Source organism: Phyllostomus discolor, chromosome 1 (genome assembly GCF_004126475.2).
Source record: "Phyllostomus discolor isolate MPI-MPIP mPhyDis1 chromosome 1, mPhyDis1.pri.v3, whole genome shotgun sequence".
NCBI lineage: Eukaryota > Metazoa > Chordata > Mammalia > Chiroptera > Phyllostomidae > Phyllostomus > Phyllostomus discolor.
This window is the reverse complement of record NC_040903.2, coordinates 193,446,757-193,465,729: the sequence shown is the minus strand read 5'-3', so window position 1 is coordinate 193,465,729 and position 18,973 is coordinate 193,446,757. Positions and strand designations below refer to the sequence as shown.

Sequence of the window (18,973 nt, the reverse complement as noted above, 5' to 3'; positions counted from 1 at the left end):
GTACTCAGTACAGCAACTATCTAGTTTAGAAGGGGTTTTTACAGATTTGTTAAGATTATTGGACCCTAACAATTACCTTTTGAGATAGAGTGGGCAGCATTCGTAATCCTCATGTTACAGAAAATGAAGCTGAGGATCAGAAGAACACTGACTAGTTTTAGTCCACATATCTGTTAAGTTATGGAGTTGAATTTGTGACCAGGTCTTCTGATTAGAATTTGCTTGTGTAAAATTTAAAAGTGGCAGGGAAAAGGGTAAATTTCTGGTTGTGGTTATAGCAGGGACTGTCTAGTTTAGCTTTATGTCTTTCTCAAAACATAACACAGTGCCTGACACATGGGAAAACATCAATAATCTTTAATGAACAAATGAACTGGGGATCATTTTTAGATTTGAACTAGTACTGCTGCTGCTACTCAGTGCTTTGGTGGCTTCTGTTTATTGCAGCAGTTCCTTGAACTATAAGTGAGTTTTGTTCTGTAAATATTCTGGCTGAAGAAAGGGGTTTCACATCAGTTCAGGGGTTCTCATGTTAAGTGGTGTGACTCATTTACAACTGAAGTAGCAGTAGGTTATAAACATGCCTGTGTAAGTGATTTCTGGAGGGAGTAGACCGCACTTGCTTGTTTATAGAAAAATCGAGTAAGATTTCTTCCACACTTCTTTTTTAGACACTGTTCCATAGGTTTAAAGACCCAGTAGTAAAGTCCCTCCTCTTTCTTACCATTGTACTCTATTGCATTTGCCTGCTTATTAACACACTTCCTACCCAAGATTTCCAGAGGCAGCTATAGTGTTTGGTGAGGATGTTGGATTTCATTGAAAGATTTTCTTCAAATAATTTGTTCCCATATTGAGAGAGGCTGCTGGTTGGCCTCAGCCACCTTGCTCAAACCTGTCACTGTTTTGAGGTCATTTCAAAGCCTTTCGTAAGATAGGCTCCACCTACCTTTCCATTTTGTCTCAAATAACTACCCAACATCCCCTTTTTAGTACTTGCCCCACACTGTAATACAAATTAAGAGTGTTCTAAAAGAAACCATTTAGTAACTTAAATTTTTCATGCCCCATACTTCCAGGTAGTTGAAATAGTCATCTTCCAGAAGTAGTTCTATCATGTATCTTAAATCCTTTTCATCCTCTAGCTGCAGATATTCTGTGCACAGCTTATGATGTTTAAATTAAATATTTCCTGCTGTTTCTCTCTTCAGCCACATGTTTCCTTAAATCACAGATTAATTTTCTAGTGCTTATAGTAATACTATGCACTTTACATGTAAGCTCTCATCCCACCAATGAATACAAGTTTTAGAAAACCCACACATGTCTCTTTAAGTATCTGCTTTTTATTGAAACTAGTAGTAGGCTAATGGCTGTTCCTCCCAGTTGTGATACCACATTTTTGCTTATTAATTCTTTCCAGTCTCCTTTCTCTTTGCACCCTGGCTCTGAATTCTACAGTACCTAACATAAAGAAAACCCTAGGGAAGTTCCTTTTTTTTTCTTTTTATGCATAGGTAAAGTCCCTTTATAACAATGGTTTTAGTAAACTGAAATCCTTCCCACAACTAAGTGGTTGGTCCACGGAAACAGTGCTTTGGTAGTCAGTTTTCTTTCTGTTTTTTAAATTTTATTTTGGTGAGTTAAAAACACTTAAATGATATCTACTCTCTTAACAGATTTTTAAGGGTACAATACACTATTGTTATGTGTGGGCACAGTGTTGTACTTCAGATTTCTAGAACTTAACTGATCTTGTGTAACTGAAATTTTATACCCATTTAAAGTAGTCACTTCTGGAAGCAAAGAAGAGATGGTGGTTGCTGGGGTGGGGAAGAAGGAGAAATGAGGAGTTGCTAATCATGAGTAGTCAGTTTTCTACTGCAAATAAAACTTAACAGTCACTCTACCCAAGTATGTGATTGTTTGTATTTGAGGTAGAAAAGGAAAGGAAGAGTGAATTTGGCATTTTACTTCTACCATGAAGCATCAGTTACCACATTTTTTGGACCTTAAGACGCACCCCAGTTTTAGAGGAGGAAAATAGGAAAAAAAAATTTGAAGCTAAAAATGTGGTAAAATATTGAATAACATAATATTTCACCAATGTAAATGTAAACAACTCAACAGCAGCATTAACAACCAATTATTCCTCCCAAATTTTGGGGGGGTGCATCTTATAGTCCAAAAATACAGTACCTTTCTGTTTCTCAGGTTTCCTGTCAATACTTAACACTACTGCCCCCTAACTCAAAATAGAAAAAAATAAATGGAACTCCCAAGACCATTTCTTCCGAAACACCACCATACACAAACTCTCCTAAAGGTTGGGAGAAGTATGGAAGGGAAAGTTTGGTTAGGAATCTCTCTCCCACTAAATTAGGAATAGTTTTTTTCTAATTAGTTAAAAGTATAGCTTCTTCTCATGAGCACAGCTAACCCCGTTACATTAATAACAGGAAAGTCAAGAACTGGATCCACTGAATGCCATCAATAGATCAGAATCAAATGTGAATGGAAGCACATCTTAACAAGAATCACCATTATTTCACTCAGCATAGATTTTTTTTATATTCGACAAACCATGTTGATCACCATGTTTATATTTTTAGTTCCACCTGATCGGAGTGGGCAGCTCTAGATACTCTTGACCTCTGTTGATGATGCTATTCACTGACTTTGCCCATGAGTATTCACTAGCTATATAATATTCTTTTTTTTTAAAGATTTTTATTTATTTGTTTTTAGAGAGGGAAGGGAGGGAGATAGACACAGAGAGAGAGAAACATCAATGTGTGGTTGCTGGGCGTTATGGCCTGCAGCCCAGGCATGTACCCTGGCTGGGAATCGAGCCTGCGACACTTTGGTTCGCAGCCTGCGCTCAATCCACTGAGCTACGCCAGCCAGGCTGCTATATAATATTCTGACTGATCAACCTCCCTACTCCACCAGGCCTTTTCTCTTTCTTTCTCTTCTTTTTCTTTATTTTTAATTTTATTTTTTGAAAACATGTTATTTATTTTTAAACAGGTAGGAAGGGAGGGAGAAAGAGAGAAACATCGACATGTGGTTGCCTCTCACATGCCCCCACTGGGGACCTGGTCCACAACCCAGGCGTGTGCCCTGACTGGGAATCAAACCAGCGACCCTTTGGTTCTCAGGCCGATGCTCAATCCACTAAGCCACACCAGCCGGGGCTCTCTTCTTCCTTAATCCCTTTGTTTTTATTCACCTCTATCTCTTTCACAACTCCTCCATGATTTTCTTAGGGCTGGGCTTCAACATCGTCGGTGGGACAGATCAGCAGTACATCTCCAACGACAGTGGCATCTACGTCAGCAGCATCAAAGAGAATGGGGCTGCGGCCCTGGATGGGCGGCTCCAGGAGGGTGATAAGATCCTCTCGGTGAGAACTGGCTTTGGCCTCCTTCACTATCCCTTGTTCCCTAGACCCCACTTCCTACTCCTAGGGAAGATTCCTGCCTTTTTGGATCAGGAAATGTCCAAATTGTAGAGGTCAACGGGAGGGACCTTGATCAGTCATCTTTTTCAGCCCTACCATAGAATATGGATTATATTACCTTGCTTGATAGACAAGGCTAAAGTAAGTCCAGAGTATGAGGTTGCTTACCCAAGTTCAAAAAAAACATGAAACGGGGAGGGCTGAGGGACTGGTGGGAGGGGTAGGCACTTAAAACCCACAATTTGTTTTTGTTTTTCTGTTATACTTTATCACTTCCTTTTTTGTAGATTTAAACATTAATATATCTTCCTTTATGCCAAAACTCCTAGAAAGGAAGTAGGAATTAAGTGTTCTTTTTAGACTTAGAGCCCTTTTCTCCCATTATTAAGACAAAACATTGGAATCCAACCTGATTTGGATATCTGTCCACTGTGCTTCCATTTCACTCTGCTAACGTCTCTAGTAAGACCCTTACTGAATGGTAACCATTAATTCCATTATTTTCTGGAAGTTCCTCAATTCAGGGACCAGATCTCTTTTTAACCTTTTACATTCTAGCACATTGTCCAATATGTATTTAACAAATGAAACAAGTTAGTAAATTCAGGCAAATCCAGCAAGGCTGGCTGATCAGAATGTAAAGTATCATGAATGGTAATATTCCATTTTAGTCCTTCTCACTGACCATTTTGCCTCTTTTCAGTTCATTAAGCTTCTAGACCCTATTTATTAATCTGTTGGGATAGAGACAGTAATAATCTACCCTTTTTTTCTTAAACATTTAAAAAAAATCCTCTCCTGGGCCCTGGCCAATTTATAGGGAAGAGGATTTCACTTTATGAAAATATAAGAAATATTACAAAGATCTATATACGATATTAAATATTACAAATATATATTAAACATTACAAAGAATGATTCAAGTTTATGTTCTGTTCAGTTAAGGGAAAGAAATATGAAAGAAGACAGGGGAAATGCAAGCAGATATGGAGAGAGATAAAGAAGACAGAAAGAGATGGAGCTTATATAGGTAGAAAAGGACAGCATATCCTGTCCATTCTATCTAGGTTTATATCCTTTGACTCAAATATCCCTTCCAAGAGTTTGCTCTAAAATTCTTCTTTCCACATCCCATTCCTTAAGAAACGGTGACTCTGTTGTCTCACTCACCATCTTGTTCTTTCTCTATCCTTAAGTGAATTGTTAGCCATTAAACGGTTACATCTATGCTTTAGCTCACTTTATCCCTTTGATGTACTGAAGTACTTATTTATGATTGGCTTTGGGGTCTCTCTAAAAGGATGTTAAATTATTAGCCTATTATCCCATTTATTCTTTATGGGCTTTCCTGTTCTCCTCACACAGGTCCGTGTTGTAAAAACTCTTAACTTTTGCTAGATGATCAAATAAAATATGCCCTTTCCTTAATACATATCCATCTTGGATAAGTCCAAGAAGTATCATTAAGTGATCTAGGTTTCTTGTTAGTTATTGACTATTAATGTAATCTTTGCATTTATCCCTAAATAGCCATATTTTGTCTTAATTTCAAGTTCTAAAAGTGAATAACTGCAAATTTATTGTGCAGTTTTCCATTTCTCATCACAAATGAAATTTAATTTTCACTGTGGATGGTTTAAACAAAAAAGAGAGAAACGTCTTTAATGACTATAAATGATGCGTAAGGCCCTGTCATGTCTGGCAGCCATGAAACAAAAACAGGTATCAAAGGAGAAGAACAGTCCTGCAGTTGAGATGGGGGCTGGAAATTCCTCACCCAAAGTTCATTTTTTGTATGTGATGGTAAGGATGGTTTAATATTTGCATAGGTTATTAGAGAATCTGGGGAAATTTTCTTTTTGTGAAAAAAATTAGTAAACTGTCTAGGTTTCTCATTTTCCACATGTGTCTGCCTAGGAAGGGAGGTGGGGAGTCAAAAATAATCAGTCCTCAGTGAACTAGATATTTTTATGAAGTGCTGGAAGATATACCTGTTATACTGCACAGATGAATGTTTCATTATGACCAAACCCCTTATGTAACAAAAATGGCACAGATTGGGCCATTAGTCAGCTGCATTTCATATTCTCTTCAAATACAGTGATTAATTTGGCGAATGAAAGAGTTGAGTAGTCATCAACATTTATCAACTATTGTACCTGATGGCCTGCAGAGTGCGTGTGCCAGATTCTATGGAGAATTAAAAGAAAATGAAAGACTTGTTTCTGCTCTTAGCTTAGAAGCCAATAGGAAAGACCCACCAGAAATCCTCATTATCTAATCAGCTGCTCAGACATTGTAATATATAGAGCCCTTCAGACAAAAGCACCTCTAGGGAAGAGTCTTTGTCTTCTCATCTCTGTGTCCCTAGCACTCAGGCCTGTAGCTGGTACAGAGTAAGCATCTAGTAAATTTGTTGCTCTGTGAATGAATTATAGTATAACTGACTTTTTGGTTGGGCCTGATTAATTGGAACTGGGTAATTTTTTTTCTTCAACTTTGATGAAAAAAGAGATACCCCCTCCCCCAAACCGCAGCTCATTTCAGGATCTTGATAAAAAATTAAAATATCCAGAGTATAATCTGAGGTCAGTGCTTATTAAATTGAGCCTATTTTTTTTCGACATCTTAAACATCTACATTTATATTATTCTACAGAATTCCTGAAACTAACATTATCCTGAAATAATGTTAGATTATCCTGAGGCATTTCAAAATTATTAGTCATCAAAGAAGACTAATTTAACTCAGTTTACTCATTTCCTAAGGCATTTTAAAAGACTGCTAACAACCATACTTAAGGCAAAAAATTGTATGTTTTCTTATCAGAACACATGTGCTATGACCAGGAATCGAACGGTGACCCTTTGGTTCACATTCTAGCGCTCAGTCTACTGAGCCGCACCAGCTAGGGCTCAAGCCTTTTAAATTATGACCTGTAATAGGAAATACACATGTGTGCCTATGCACACACAAATAAATACACATAACTGAAGCAAACAAAGTTTAGCAAAATAATACTTATTTCTTCTGTATGTGATGCTTTCTGATATGTTGTGTTTTCTTATGTAATTTCACTTTTTAAAAATTAATTATTCATCTTGACCCACTGGATTGCCTTCACTATCTTCTGTAATGGGTCAGTAGACACATATTTTAAAAAATCACTACTCCAGTAAATGGAAATCGCTGATGAAATCTGTGGATTCATGGAATATGTATTAAATAGGGTGAGTAGACCAGGTATGGAAACCATACCCATTTAGAAGACTATTTCGGGCATCTTAGGTTAGAGCTAACTAAAACTTTAGAATCACCCGGAGGGCTTGTTAATGCATAGAACACTAGAATAGGGCCTGATAGTTTTCACTTTTAACAATTTCCCAGGTTAATGCTAATGCTGCTGGTTCTGGGACCACACTGAAACCCTCTGATCTATATTAGTAAAGATGGTGATAAAGAAGGTGGATGTCACATATATTTAGGGGTAAAACCTATAGAACTTGGTAGTTAATATGAGCTGGAATCTGTAAAAATGCTTAAAGGAGATAAATATTAGAAAGCAAATATTTATGGAGTAGAGATGACACTGTCAAAAGAGAAAGAGTCATAATTTGTTTTATGGGGCTGGTTTGTGTTGGGCAAAGGATGAGAAATGGTTCTTTAAAACAAGAAACTTCCTGTGCTTTTCTAAAAGACATCTTGTTTGGAGTTTTGTTTATTTACTTATTTTAAAGCAATTAGAGTGAAAGTTCTTTTATATTAGAATAACTTCAGGCTTAACTAGGAGGGGCATAATTAGCATAATTAGCCCCTGCCCTATACAGCACCTTCTTTTGCCTAATGTCACCAATATCTTTCTTCCCTATTAGCAGCAGGGGGCTCAGGAGAGGACCAAGATGACATACCCACCAAGTCACTGGTGGGTAAAGCTGCTACTAGAGTACAGGCCTTTCAGCTTGGTGTGATACTGACAATGTGTCGGTCAGGCTTTGTGTAGTTATGGCTTTTGCAGGGTGTACTCTGCAACCAAACCTTGGGAAATCATGTGACACTTATACTTAAGGGTTATTTAACACACTAATTCAGGTATTATAAGGGTTATAATGATGAATTGAGATATAGCTTCTCCAAATTATTTACAGTAGAATGTAAAATGTTAGGATATAAGGCAGATTTTAGTTTGAGCTTTAAGATGGTTACATAGTATGGACAATCAAAGGAATAAATCAGTCACATTTAGAAAGGGCTTATCAATGAAGTGGCAATTAACTAAATTGCTTCTAAAATGTCAATGCTACTTCAACATATACAAATAAATAAAAACAATATATAAACAAGTTCTGGCCAAGATGGAGGTGTAGGTAGAAACCCTTTGCTTCCTTGCACAACCAAAAAGAGGATAACAACCAAGCTAAAATCAATAAATAACCAGAAGTGCCAGGAAATCAAACTGCATAGAACTCCGACAACCAAAGAATTAAGGAAAAAATCAGAACAACCAGACCGGTAAGGCAGCGGACCACATGGACTGGCCAACTGAGAAAAACTGTGGCGAGGTGGTGGACCAGGCAGATGGGGCTGACTTAAGGGGAAACTGAGACTCAGTTGACAGTGGACTACTGCAGTTGCCAAGGTGGGAGAAACTCCCAGTCTGACACGAGAGTTGTTGGAAGGTGCACTAGGGATGAGCAGGCAAGCTGCACTGTCCCCTCTCTGGCCCCTCCCCAACAAGCTGCAAAGAGGGTTGCCCTGCCCTGGTGAATAAGGCCCTGCCCCCTTACAACTTATCAGGTATTGCAAGACAAAGAAATATGGCCCAAATGAAAGAACAGAGCAAAACCTCAGAAAGAGAACTAAGCGAGGAGGAGATCGCCAACCTACCTGATGGAGAATTTAAAGACCTGGTGATTAAAATGCTTACAGATCTGATTGAACTTGGTCGATAAATGAAAAAACAAATGAAAGATACCCAAAATGAAATAAAGCAAAATATTCAGGCAACCAACAGTGACAGGAAGGAAACCAGGACTCAAAGCAATTTGGAACAAGAGGAAGAAATAAACATCCGACCGGAATAGAATGAAGAAACAAGAATTCAAAAAAATGTAGAGTCTTACCTCTGAGACAACCTGAAACATTCCAATATCCGAATTATAGGGGTGCCAGAAGGAGAAGAACAATGACAAGAAATTGAAAACTTATTTGAACAAATAATGAAGGAAAACTTCCTCAATCTGGAGAAGGAAATAGACTTCCAGGAAGTCCAGGAAGCCCAGAGAGTCCCAAAGAAGTTGGACTCAAAAAGGAACACACCAAGGCACATCATCTTTACATTACCCAAGATTAAAGAAAAGGAGAGACTCTTAAAGGCAGCAAGAGAAAAGGAGATAGTTACCTACAAAGGAATTCCCATAAGACTCTCAGCTGATTTCTCAAAAGAGACCTTACAGGCAAGAAGGGGCTGGAAAGAAGTATTCCAAGTCATGAAACACAAGGACCTACATCCAAGATTACTCTATTCAGCAAAGCTTTCATTTAGAGTGGAAGGGCAAATAAAGTGCTTCTCAGATAAGGTCAAGTTAAAGGAGTTCTTCATCACTAAGCCCTTATTATATGAAATGTTAAAGCGACTTATCTAAGGAAAAAAGATAAAAAATATGAACAGTAAAATGACAACAAACTTACAACTATCAACAGATGAACCTAAAAGAAAAGAAAAACAGCAAAAACAAAAACTAAGCAAACAACTAGAACAGGAACAGAATCAGAGAAATGGACATCACATGGAGGGATTTCAGTGGGGAAAGGGAAGGGAGGAATAGGGGGAAAAGGTATAGGGAGGAAGAAGCATAATCAGTAGGCATAAAATTGACGGGCATAAAAAATGGTATAGGAAACAGAGGACTCAAAGATCTTATATGTACAATCCATGGACATGAACTAAGGATGGGGGTTTGTGGAGGGTTGGAGGGGCAGGGTGGAGGGGTGGAGGTTTCCCAATTTTTCCCCCCTTGTGGGGGGAAAAATTGGGAAACCTGTAATAGCATAATCAGTAAAAAATACTTTAAAAATAGTTTAAATGGAAAAATCAATATATAAACACTTCATATTTTCATACAACTCTAAATTTTTCAATGTGTTATATATTAGATACAAAGGAAACTGCAAATCAATAAAAATTCAGTTTATGACATTAATGTGATGGATGGTGATATGTTACTGAAATAAACTGTTTGCTTGCAGTATAAATTTCTGTAGTTTTGTGTTTTAAAGTGAATGTTTGGGGCCCAGCAGCTTGACTTTGAATCCTGGCTTTGCTGCTTCCATTATACATGCCCATGCACAAGTGGCATAGCCTCTCTAATTTTATCAATGAAATGGGGGCTCCTAAATTACAGGATTATTGTGAGGACTGAACAAGTTAATATACACAAATGAATAGGCAGCTGCAGAGATGGTAATAAATACACAGAGTTTCCTAGCAATCATCACTGACTACTATGGCGAAGATGATTTTGAACTCAGTATTTCTGCCACTGAATGTCATACAGTTCTCCCATTTGCATTCATATTACTATGAAACTTGGTTCTGATACTGAGCTATGACACCTTTTTTTATATGTTAACATGACGGCATTATTAACTTATTTGTATGTCCCTGAGAGAAAATAAATACTTGTTTCTTTAAATGAGAATTACAGTTATCACATGGGTTAAGTTGGTTAAGTGAGAATTCTCACTACGATCAGCCTCTCATGCCTATACTCTTCCCCAGGAATTAACTAAAAAATTGAGAATGACTTAGTTGAGAAATCTCAAAGTTACGTCCCTGTAGTAAATATCTACCTCCCTCCACCAAAAAAATAATCAGAACGTGGCTTGGTGGCATGAAATCAAAGTTCATCAATTAGAAAACCCTGTGTTCATTTCTATGCTATGGGCACCAGGACTAATCGTACTTAAGATCAATCTCGGAAGATAAATAGAATTTTCTTTAAAGGAAAGGGTATTCAGATGGTGGATATAGCTTAAGCACAGGTATGAAAGTAAGAATACATGGGGTTTTTTTGGTCCCAGGGTCAACGAGTTATGTGATTTAGCTAGAACATAGGATATATGAAAGGGAGTAATAAGAGATTAAATTGGGAACGTATTGTAGGTTCCAGCTATTTCCAGAGGACTTTGCATCTCAGAATGAGAAATCAGTCATGCACTCTTCCCTCTCCTCTGTCTGCTTCTGTTTCTGTTTTTGAGCCATAATGTGATATACACACTTGTACTTTAGAAAGATTGATCTGGAGACATAGTATTTGAATAGGGTAAAATGAGCAAGGATGTAGAGGAAGGTAAGGCAGAGAGAGGTGATTGCAGTAGTTCAACTAAAAGTATCCACAGCCTAAAGAGAGAGATAGTAGAAAGAGAATAATAGCATGTGAGGAATGTCATTATGTCAGACTACAGAATTTGGCAATATATTGTATGTGACTATTGACAGTGGAGAGTGTTTAAAAAGATTAGCAATAAAAAGTTTAAAAAAAACAAAAAAATAGTATCAAAATTTTATTCTGAAGGGTTGATAGTGCCAATTAGAGGGAGGTTGGAGTAGTCTGGTTTTGTGAGAAGCAATAAAGAGGACTTGGAAGTGTTGGGGACTAGCAGAATATCCAGGTATAGGCATCCGGCAGGAAATAGGTAAACCCAGGAGTAGAAGTAGGGATAGCAGTTTAGGAGTCTTGCAGATTGTAGTTAAAATTGTGAAAGATCACATAGGAGAAAAGATACAAGGACAAAAGACAACTGACATTGAGAAATACTTACCTTAAGAAGGCAGGGAGAAAGAAGGAATTAGGAAAGGAATACAAGAACTAAGGGCTAAGTCTTCATAACGAAGACAGGAGAGAACTGCAAAACAGAGGAGGTGGTCTGAAGACTTGGTGGCTGGAGTTCACTGCCTGATGGCGAAGTCCAAGGCTTATGCCAGTTGGTGACTAAGATGGAATAGGGCTGGAAACTTTAATTTGGGAAAGCCAAATAGTTGGTGCATGCATCCACCAAGGATTCCGGCAGGAGGTAGAGTGGGAGGACTATTATGAACCTCTTGGAGAAGGAACACGGTGACAATGAAGATGAGGGCGTTGAATAAGATTTGAGCTTCAGCTGAGCAAAGAACAGCTGGTGAGTCAAAGGAGAGGAATAGTGCAGAAGGAGCAGTAAAATGCAGGGCACTTTACTCTTCCTTCTGGTATTTAAAAACCCTAACTCTAGCTCCTACACTTACTATGCTTTGGGGTAAAAAACCTAATCTTGCTAAGCTTTAGTTTCTTTATATGTGAAAACAAGATAGAAAATAGTTTCTACCTCACAGGATTATTGTGAGAATTAAATTAGATAATTCATAATGTATATAGCACAGTCTACCAATTAAATATATGAGATGTTTTTGCTGCTGTTGCTGTTGATGTCATTGACATGCATGAAGGATACGTAGACCTTGGTAAAGTGGGCCATGCTGCGTCACTTAATGCAGTATGGGATAGATACCACTTGTGGCTGCTGTCAGTCCTGACACTAAAAAATATTAATACCAGTAGTCTGTCACATCTCTCGCCTCTAAGTGGTAGGACTGATGTGCACTGAAACATATTTTAGGAGTTTGTTTGTATCGTCGCAGAAACATGTTCTTTAATAAACTTGAGGAAGGTAGGAGCATCATTGGAATCAAGGGAAATTGCTCACTATAGAGCAAGACCAATAGAATGGGCTAATATTTGTACCACATCAAAGTAAATTGTGGGTGAGTTTCATATAATTACATTTCTAGAGTTGAAGCCAGCAGTGCCAGGGATGAGAAAGAACCCTGAAAGACCCTGGCAGCTATAGGAAGCCAGGCTGGTGCTCATGAAAGACACACAAATATAGTAAGAATGCCAAGTGAGACAATGTGTAGGAGCCAAGATGAAAGGGAGATTAGCTTTTTTTTTTTTTAAGTGCTCTTCAAATGGCCTGTGGAACCTCAGTTCTAGAAAAACATAGCTTTGAAAATGAAAAAATTTACACCGAATTCTAAGTGACTTTACCCATCCTCCTAACCCTTGGAAGTTGCTCTGTAGGAGTTTTTTAAATGTTTGGTCCCATGAAAGTAAACCTTTGACTTCAGAGAGTTTACATTCTACCTCTTACTACTTTTTCTTACTGTTTGTGACAGGTAAATGGTCAAGACCTGAAGAACCTGCTGCACCAGGATGCTGTAGATCTCTTCCGGAACGCAGGCTACGCCGTGTCCCTGAGGGTGCAGCATAGGGTAGGTGTCCTGTCGTTTGCAGTCAGCAGCCTGGTTCCAGGCTTTCATGCCGTCCTTGTGAATAAACCCTGTGGTGTGGTCTTCAGTGGTGTGTTTGACTCTTTTCCTTTTCACTCCCACTCTTTTTTTTTTAAGATTTTATTTATTTATTTTTAGAGAGGGAAGGGAGGGAGAAAGAGAGAGAGAGAGAGAGAGAGAGAGACATCAATGTGCGGTTGCTGGGGGCCGTGGCCTGCAGCTCAGGCATGTACCCTGACTGGGAATTGAACCTACAATGCTTTGGTTCGCAGCCTGCGCTCAATCCACTGAGCTACACCAGTCAGGGCTCACTCCCACTCTTTTGAGGAGCTTGTCTAGCAGGAGTCTTCTGGAGCGCTGCTTACCATTAAAGGAAATTCATAATGGCATTCTTGCAACCCAAGTGAAACATGCCTTACAGATAAAGTTTGACAACCGAATTAAAATAAATGGGGGAAAAAAATACAACCACAGTCATTTTTTTAATAGGGAAGGAAAAATGTATGTCTGCCATTGAGCATTCTTGTTTATAAAACTCTAAGTACAAAGATGGTGGTGGGCTTTCTCATACCCACTCATTATGTGCTTTTCCCTGTCATCGCCATGAGCCCTCACATCTATCAACGTGGTGACTGTCCTGACCGAAGCTCTGATGCTCAGAGGAAAGCTCCAGGAAAACACAAGTGAAATTCAGAATTCAGTCAAGGCGGCACCCATCCCTGTATCCTCTTCTTACTTCCTAGGTCTTTATGATTTGAATGATGGGAAGAGAAGCCTGTAGACAAAAGTCCTCCCATAGCAAGGATTTTGGGAGGCGTCTGCAACATAGGCTCAATGTATCTTTAAAGTTATTCTCTCTTAAATGAGTGCTTGGATATGATTTCTTTTTACCTCTTTACCTCTGATTCTGTTTACCTCCATGCCATACAGGTTTCACCTTTGTCTGTGTCTGCTAGTACATGATAAGGGAGGAAGGACATGACCCCATCTTAGGAGGGAGTGGTACCTTCTGAGAATCACAAAGGATTTCTGAATCATGGCATTACACGTGTGTGCAGTTTATGCTTAGATAACAGATAGTTGAAATAACACTGCTCAGATCTCCTTTTACTGCACTCTAATGCCTGGTAATCTTCCTAAGTAAACATTCTGGGAAGATGGATGTCCCCCCTTTGCTGCCCAGTAGTTTCCAGAATCCCTATAGAATACAATGGACTTCATCTTGTGTCTTCATTTTTCTGGTATGATGCACATATAGTTTGGTGGAGGCAGTACAAAAGCAGAAAGATGTCATCTGACTCAACTTCAGGGGTCCCTTTTGATCAGTAGCATAGAAAGTTAAATGCCTTCCCATCAGATGTGTTTTGTTTCCAAAGAATCGGTGGCATTGATGTATCGGGTGAGGACAAACAGAGAGGACCCCCCACCCCACCTGTGGTAGGTACTGCTTGGGTGTGCAGAGTTGGGTAGTCTGGAAACTTTAGACCCCGGTAATATGTTAACCTGGACGTTTCAGGTGGGGTAAACAGACATTGGTCACTAAAGCTTACGTTTTTCTTTCCCTTCTAGTTACAGGTGCAAAATGGGCCAATAGGACATCGAGGTGAAGGGGATCCGAGCGGCATTCCCGTGGCTATGGTGCTGGTGCCACTCTTTGCCCTCAGCATGGTAGCAGCCTGGGCCTTCATGAGATACCGGCAACAACTTTGAAAACCTTGCTTTCTTCCAGTGCTCCCAATGAAGAGAACATTTCTTCCTTCTCATCCTCCTTCCCTGCCGTTCTCCCATATCTTTCCCTCTCTCTGCATAGCTCACAGGTGATTTAAAGAGACTGCTTCCCAACCAGAACCTTGCTGTTCAAAATCTGCAAGTCCTAGTGTTCTCATGGCAGAGTAAAGGCATTGTTTGAAGGAAAGCTGAAGAAAAGACTTGCTTAGAACAAATGAGGAGTTCTATATTTTACTAGGGCCACCAATAGAAGTTTAGCTACAGCCCAAAGAGGGGAGGGTCTAGTCTTCCCATCACCACTGGTGATACATACCTATTGTCTCAGCGGGCATGCCTCAAAGACCAGCTCTCTGATAGAAGAGGTAGAGTGGATTTTTTTCTTTTTAATGATCTTCCTTGAGAAGTTTTTGTGGCCTTTATTTACCTTCTAACTACATACTTGAGTGCCTATATCAAACAAAATATAATGGGGAGAGCATTTTTACTTAAAAAATATATATACATACACACGTATACACATATGCTTATATTATAGTATAACAGTGATGCCTTACAGAGAGTTAAAGAGGCAGAAAGCTACTATCCTGGTTTCTAGGTTTCTGATGTAAGGATGATCTTAACTGGGAGTGAGAGAGTGAGCCGTACAGGATGCCAAACCTGAATCATTGAGAGAGAGAGAGAGAGAAAGAGAAACCGTAACAACTAATTTAAAATCCTAGCATTCTCATTTCCTCTCATAATAGTTAAGGTGATAGGAGATAAAATGCCATAATCCAGCTTTGCGCAAGTCAATCTGTTCAAAACCTTTGAGATTTAAAGGTAAATCTTAACCAATCTCTGGTCTGCCCTAGTGACTTTTGATACCTCACAGTCCTACTAAGGGATCAGCTGTAGTGATGGGGCCAGACCAAGCCCGTGGAGAAGCTCTGTCATGAGAAAAGACAGTGCCTCCAAGGTGCGACCTGAACCCCCTCGGGCCATCACCAGCCTCTCAGCTCCTAGTACCAGACAAAGTCTGGGAGCAGGAGCTGCTCCCGGGCAGGATGGGCATAAAGTCAGCTTTGCTTCTGATTCAGTTAAGTTTAGAGGGTTCAGATTTAGTTTTTTTTTTAAAAGGTTCCAAACACTAGTTACGGCTTTTAATGAATAAACTATTTTCCAGGGAAGGGGAAGAAAAGAGGTCTGTTTGTTTTAGGGGGCAGGGAAGTTTCACAGGGAACTGTTGAGAGAAGGATACAGATTAATGGATGCTGGGAAATACTAAGATTAATAATGAGGTGGGAGCTGTCCTGTTTTGGAGGTATTGGAGGTTGGTTTTAAAGCACTAAAGAAAGCTGAACCAAGGCTAATTTCCTGGCTTTAAGAAAATCATTTCCGCCTTCCAAATATGCCGGCTAGACTACAGGCCTTATAATCTTGACAAGAGTACAAGGACCTTCCCTTAGGCAACCGGTTGTGTCTAATTTTTAGCACGGATGGTCTAGCAAGTGTTTTACAAATGTTGATTGGACATTAGCGTTGTTAAGACACCTCTACAAAGAAGTAAATACACACAGCTTCCATTCTAAAGGGATTTTTGGTTCCAGTTGGGAAGAGAACACATATACACATAAAAATGAAATTAGCTGCATAGGCGGGGCAATGGAAGTAGGTGTCAAATATATATTGCAGGCACCTAAAGGGAGCAGTTAACTGAGAATTGAAACACGAGAAACACTTCCTGGGGGAAGGGCACAAGTGAAGGACCTTGAGTAGCTCACAGTCTAGTTATGAGAATTCTTAAGTGGATGAGAACTTAAAAGTATACATCATCAAGTTAAGTAGCAGTTGAAAACAATAATAAAAGAAATGGTTCTATTCACAACACAATACAGCAAAAAAAAAAAGATCTGCAGACAGTCATGACATTTTTCTAAGGTATTTGGAGAATACCTTAGAAAGTTGTCACCTAATGACATGAGGTCAGAGTGGAAAGGGATCTCTTTCAAAAAGGGATAAAAATCCCTTTTTACTGAGATTTTTGCTGGGATTTTACTGAAATAAAAATCCCAGTAAGATTTTGCCTCTGGGTCAAACAGTCCTATAGGGAGAAACTTGCTTTGGACAACACTGATACGACTTACACCTTTAAACCTGCCTGAACTGTTCATTACCTTTGAGACTCACTTAGACAATTGCACTTGTATGTTCCACAGAGAAACACTGACAGTATTCCAGTTGTCACCTCAACCTGCCCCGCTGTGGAGGCACAGCCCCCGGGACCCTCCCTGTGTCTGGCGGTGTGAGCTGCCATCACAGTGGGCCTGCTTGCCGCCTGGACTCAGGGTTTGGACAGTAACTCTTGGAAGGACCTGAAACATACATACAAAATGAAACAAAATGGCAAGCAGGAAGGAAAGCTAGTTTTAGTTTTTTATTTGTTGGTATATGTAAATAAAGAACACATATCCCACCATTGGTAGAAGTTTTGCTTTGATGATAGGGATTCTGATGCACTTTAAAAATTTAGGGTTTCTCTGGATTTAAATAGCAATTAAAGATCGATATATTTATGTTTTAGGCAGGTATGCTATTATATTTTTATTTCTGATTCTTATCATAGATTAGAGTCCATTGTGGGTCATTAAAAAAATCCATGCTGTTTATAAATTGAGTCTAATATTCCTGCCACTGTTTAGATTGTATCTAATTTTTTCTACCACCAAAATACTGTGTTCAAAGCTTTAAAAAAAATGAATGTATTTTTAAGACTGTGTACTTAAAATACTTCTATATTTGCCTGTATTATACATATAATCCTACTGAGACATTGTTAGCTTCAGTCATCTATTTCCTTTTCCTGCCAGGTGTTCAGCTGTGCTCTTGGTGTAATCAGTCACACCATCTAACCATGTACAATGGAAAAGGGAAATTAATATTTGTTATTGCATTCTGTGCCAGGTACTGTGCTAAAACCCTGATTGATAACACTATTTGTTCATGCCTCGCAGCTCTGAGATCTAAGTATTGTTATAAAGACACTAACGAAGTATAAAGTTACTTTTCTAAGATTGCGTAAGTGGTAATAATAGAATCAGAATTTAAACTGAGGACTTCAGGTGCTAGCATCAATGATAGTTCTTCACTGGCAGTGGTTCTTAAAGTGAGGCCTCTGGTTAAAAGCATCCACACCACTCGGAAACTTGCTAAAAAAAAGCAGATGCTTGTGCTTTATCCCAGACCTACTGAATCGGAAATTAAGCAGGTCACCCTGCAATCTGTTTTAATAATCCCTCCAGGTGACTGATTCAGCTAAAGTTTGAGAATCACTTCTTTATGCCAACAATTGTCCCCATTTTCTCAGATTAGAATTACCTGGAGAGTTTGTAAAAATCCTGATGTCTGGGCTGCACTGAGGCCCAGCCAGTAGACTCTCTGGGTGTGGGGGTCAGGCCCCATAAAACAAAGTTCATCAGGTGACTAGTGTGCAGTGGCAGCAAAGAACGCTCGATGGCACTTTACCTAGACGCCATTTAAGTTACATATGGCATTGCTCCGGCTAAAAATGGGGATTTCACTTGGGCCTTTTTAGAGGCCAGCTCCGTGAGCTTCTGCCACAAGTAGGGATGTGGAATAAGAAGTGGAACGTTCTTTGGCTTCTGATTTGCTAAGGGCTGATCAATCTCCAGCAAAATGTATTAGTGTTTCAGACTGTGCCTCTGTTAAATTAGAACCAACTGTAGAATGTTGGAGCAAAAGGAACTAGAAAGATTCATCCTAGAGTCTTTTTCTAAATGAGGAAGTCAAGGCTCAGAGGGGTGAGCTAACTTAACCCAGATCACAGACTTGGTGTGTGTCAGAGGTGCTCTTTTTGTCTCATCTTTATATCTTGAATGTATCCACTACATGAACATATACACAACTACCCTGTTCATTTCAATCTACTTCCATCTTCTCTCTTCTGGGTCTTCGATAGAGACAAGAACTGGCTGACTGCTTAAGGGTGTTGCAAACCTCATGCGTAATTGGGAAATGCCACACAATCTGAGAAAGAGCTAATGTCAAATTCAATTAAATGAGTTCTTCTGAGACTAATTCCAATTGTTCTAGAGATGTATGTTTTTTGACATCAGACACTGTTTTTATTGTGTGAATAAGCAACTTCAGATATTTGAAGAAATGAAGTAACATAAGGAACATGAAGCTTTTAAGTATGCGGAGGAGTGGAGTTGATGTATTTTCACGTGGAGCCAATAAAGATTTTATTCTAGTCAACTTTAGTGGAAACGTATCTTTGGACAGATGAGGGTTTTCCCTTCATTCAGGTGCTGAAGATACAAAATAAGTAAGGTATAGTCACTCTGAGCTGAGATTTCACGATTAAAAAGTGGTGTATTTGTTGGTGATTTTGATGTTAAAATATTTTACTAACATCACCTAGAAGCAGGAGATTGAGTTATGAAGCTCTCTACCTCCCAGCT

General features: G+C 39.1%; 1 protein-coding gene across 1 annotated transcript in view; it reads left to right on the top strand.

Moving 5' to 3' along the window:
* The window catches only part of LOC114492387 (synaptojanin 2 binding protein), a 53,055-nt gene extending 34,288 nt beyond the window's left edge, over positions 1 to 18,767 (top strand). The window contains exons 2-4 of the mRNA XM_028506639.2: positions 3,270 to 3,406; positions 12,672 to 12,767; positions 14,355 to 18,767. Of these exons, the coding sequence (XP_028362440.1) occupies positions 3,270 to 3,406; positions 12,672 to 12,767; positions 14,355 to 14,495 (374 nt within the window). The 3' untranslated portion in view covers positions 14,496 to 18,767. The remainder of the gene's footprint in view (positions 1 to 3,269; positions 3,407 to 12,671; positions 12,768 to 14,354) is intronic.
* The last annotated feature ends 206 nt before the right edge of the window (positions 18,768 to 18,973 follow it).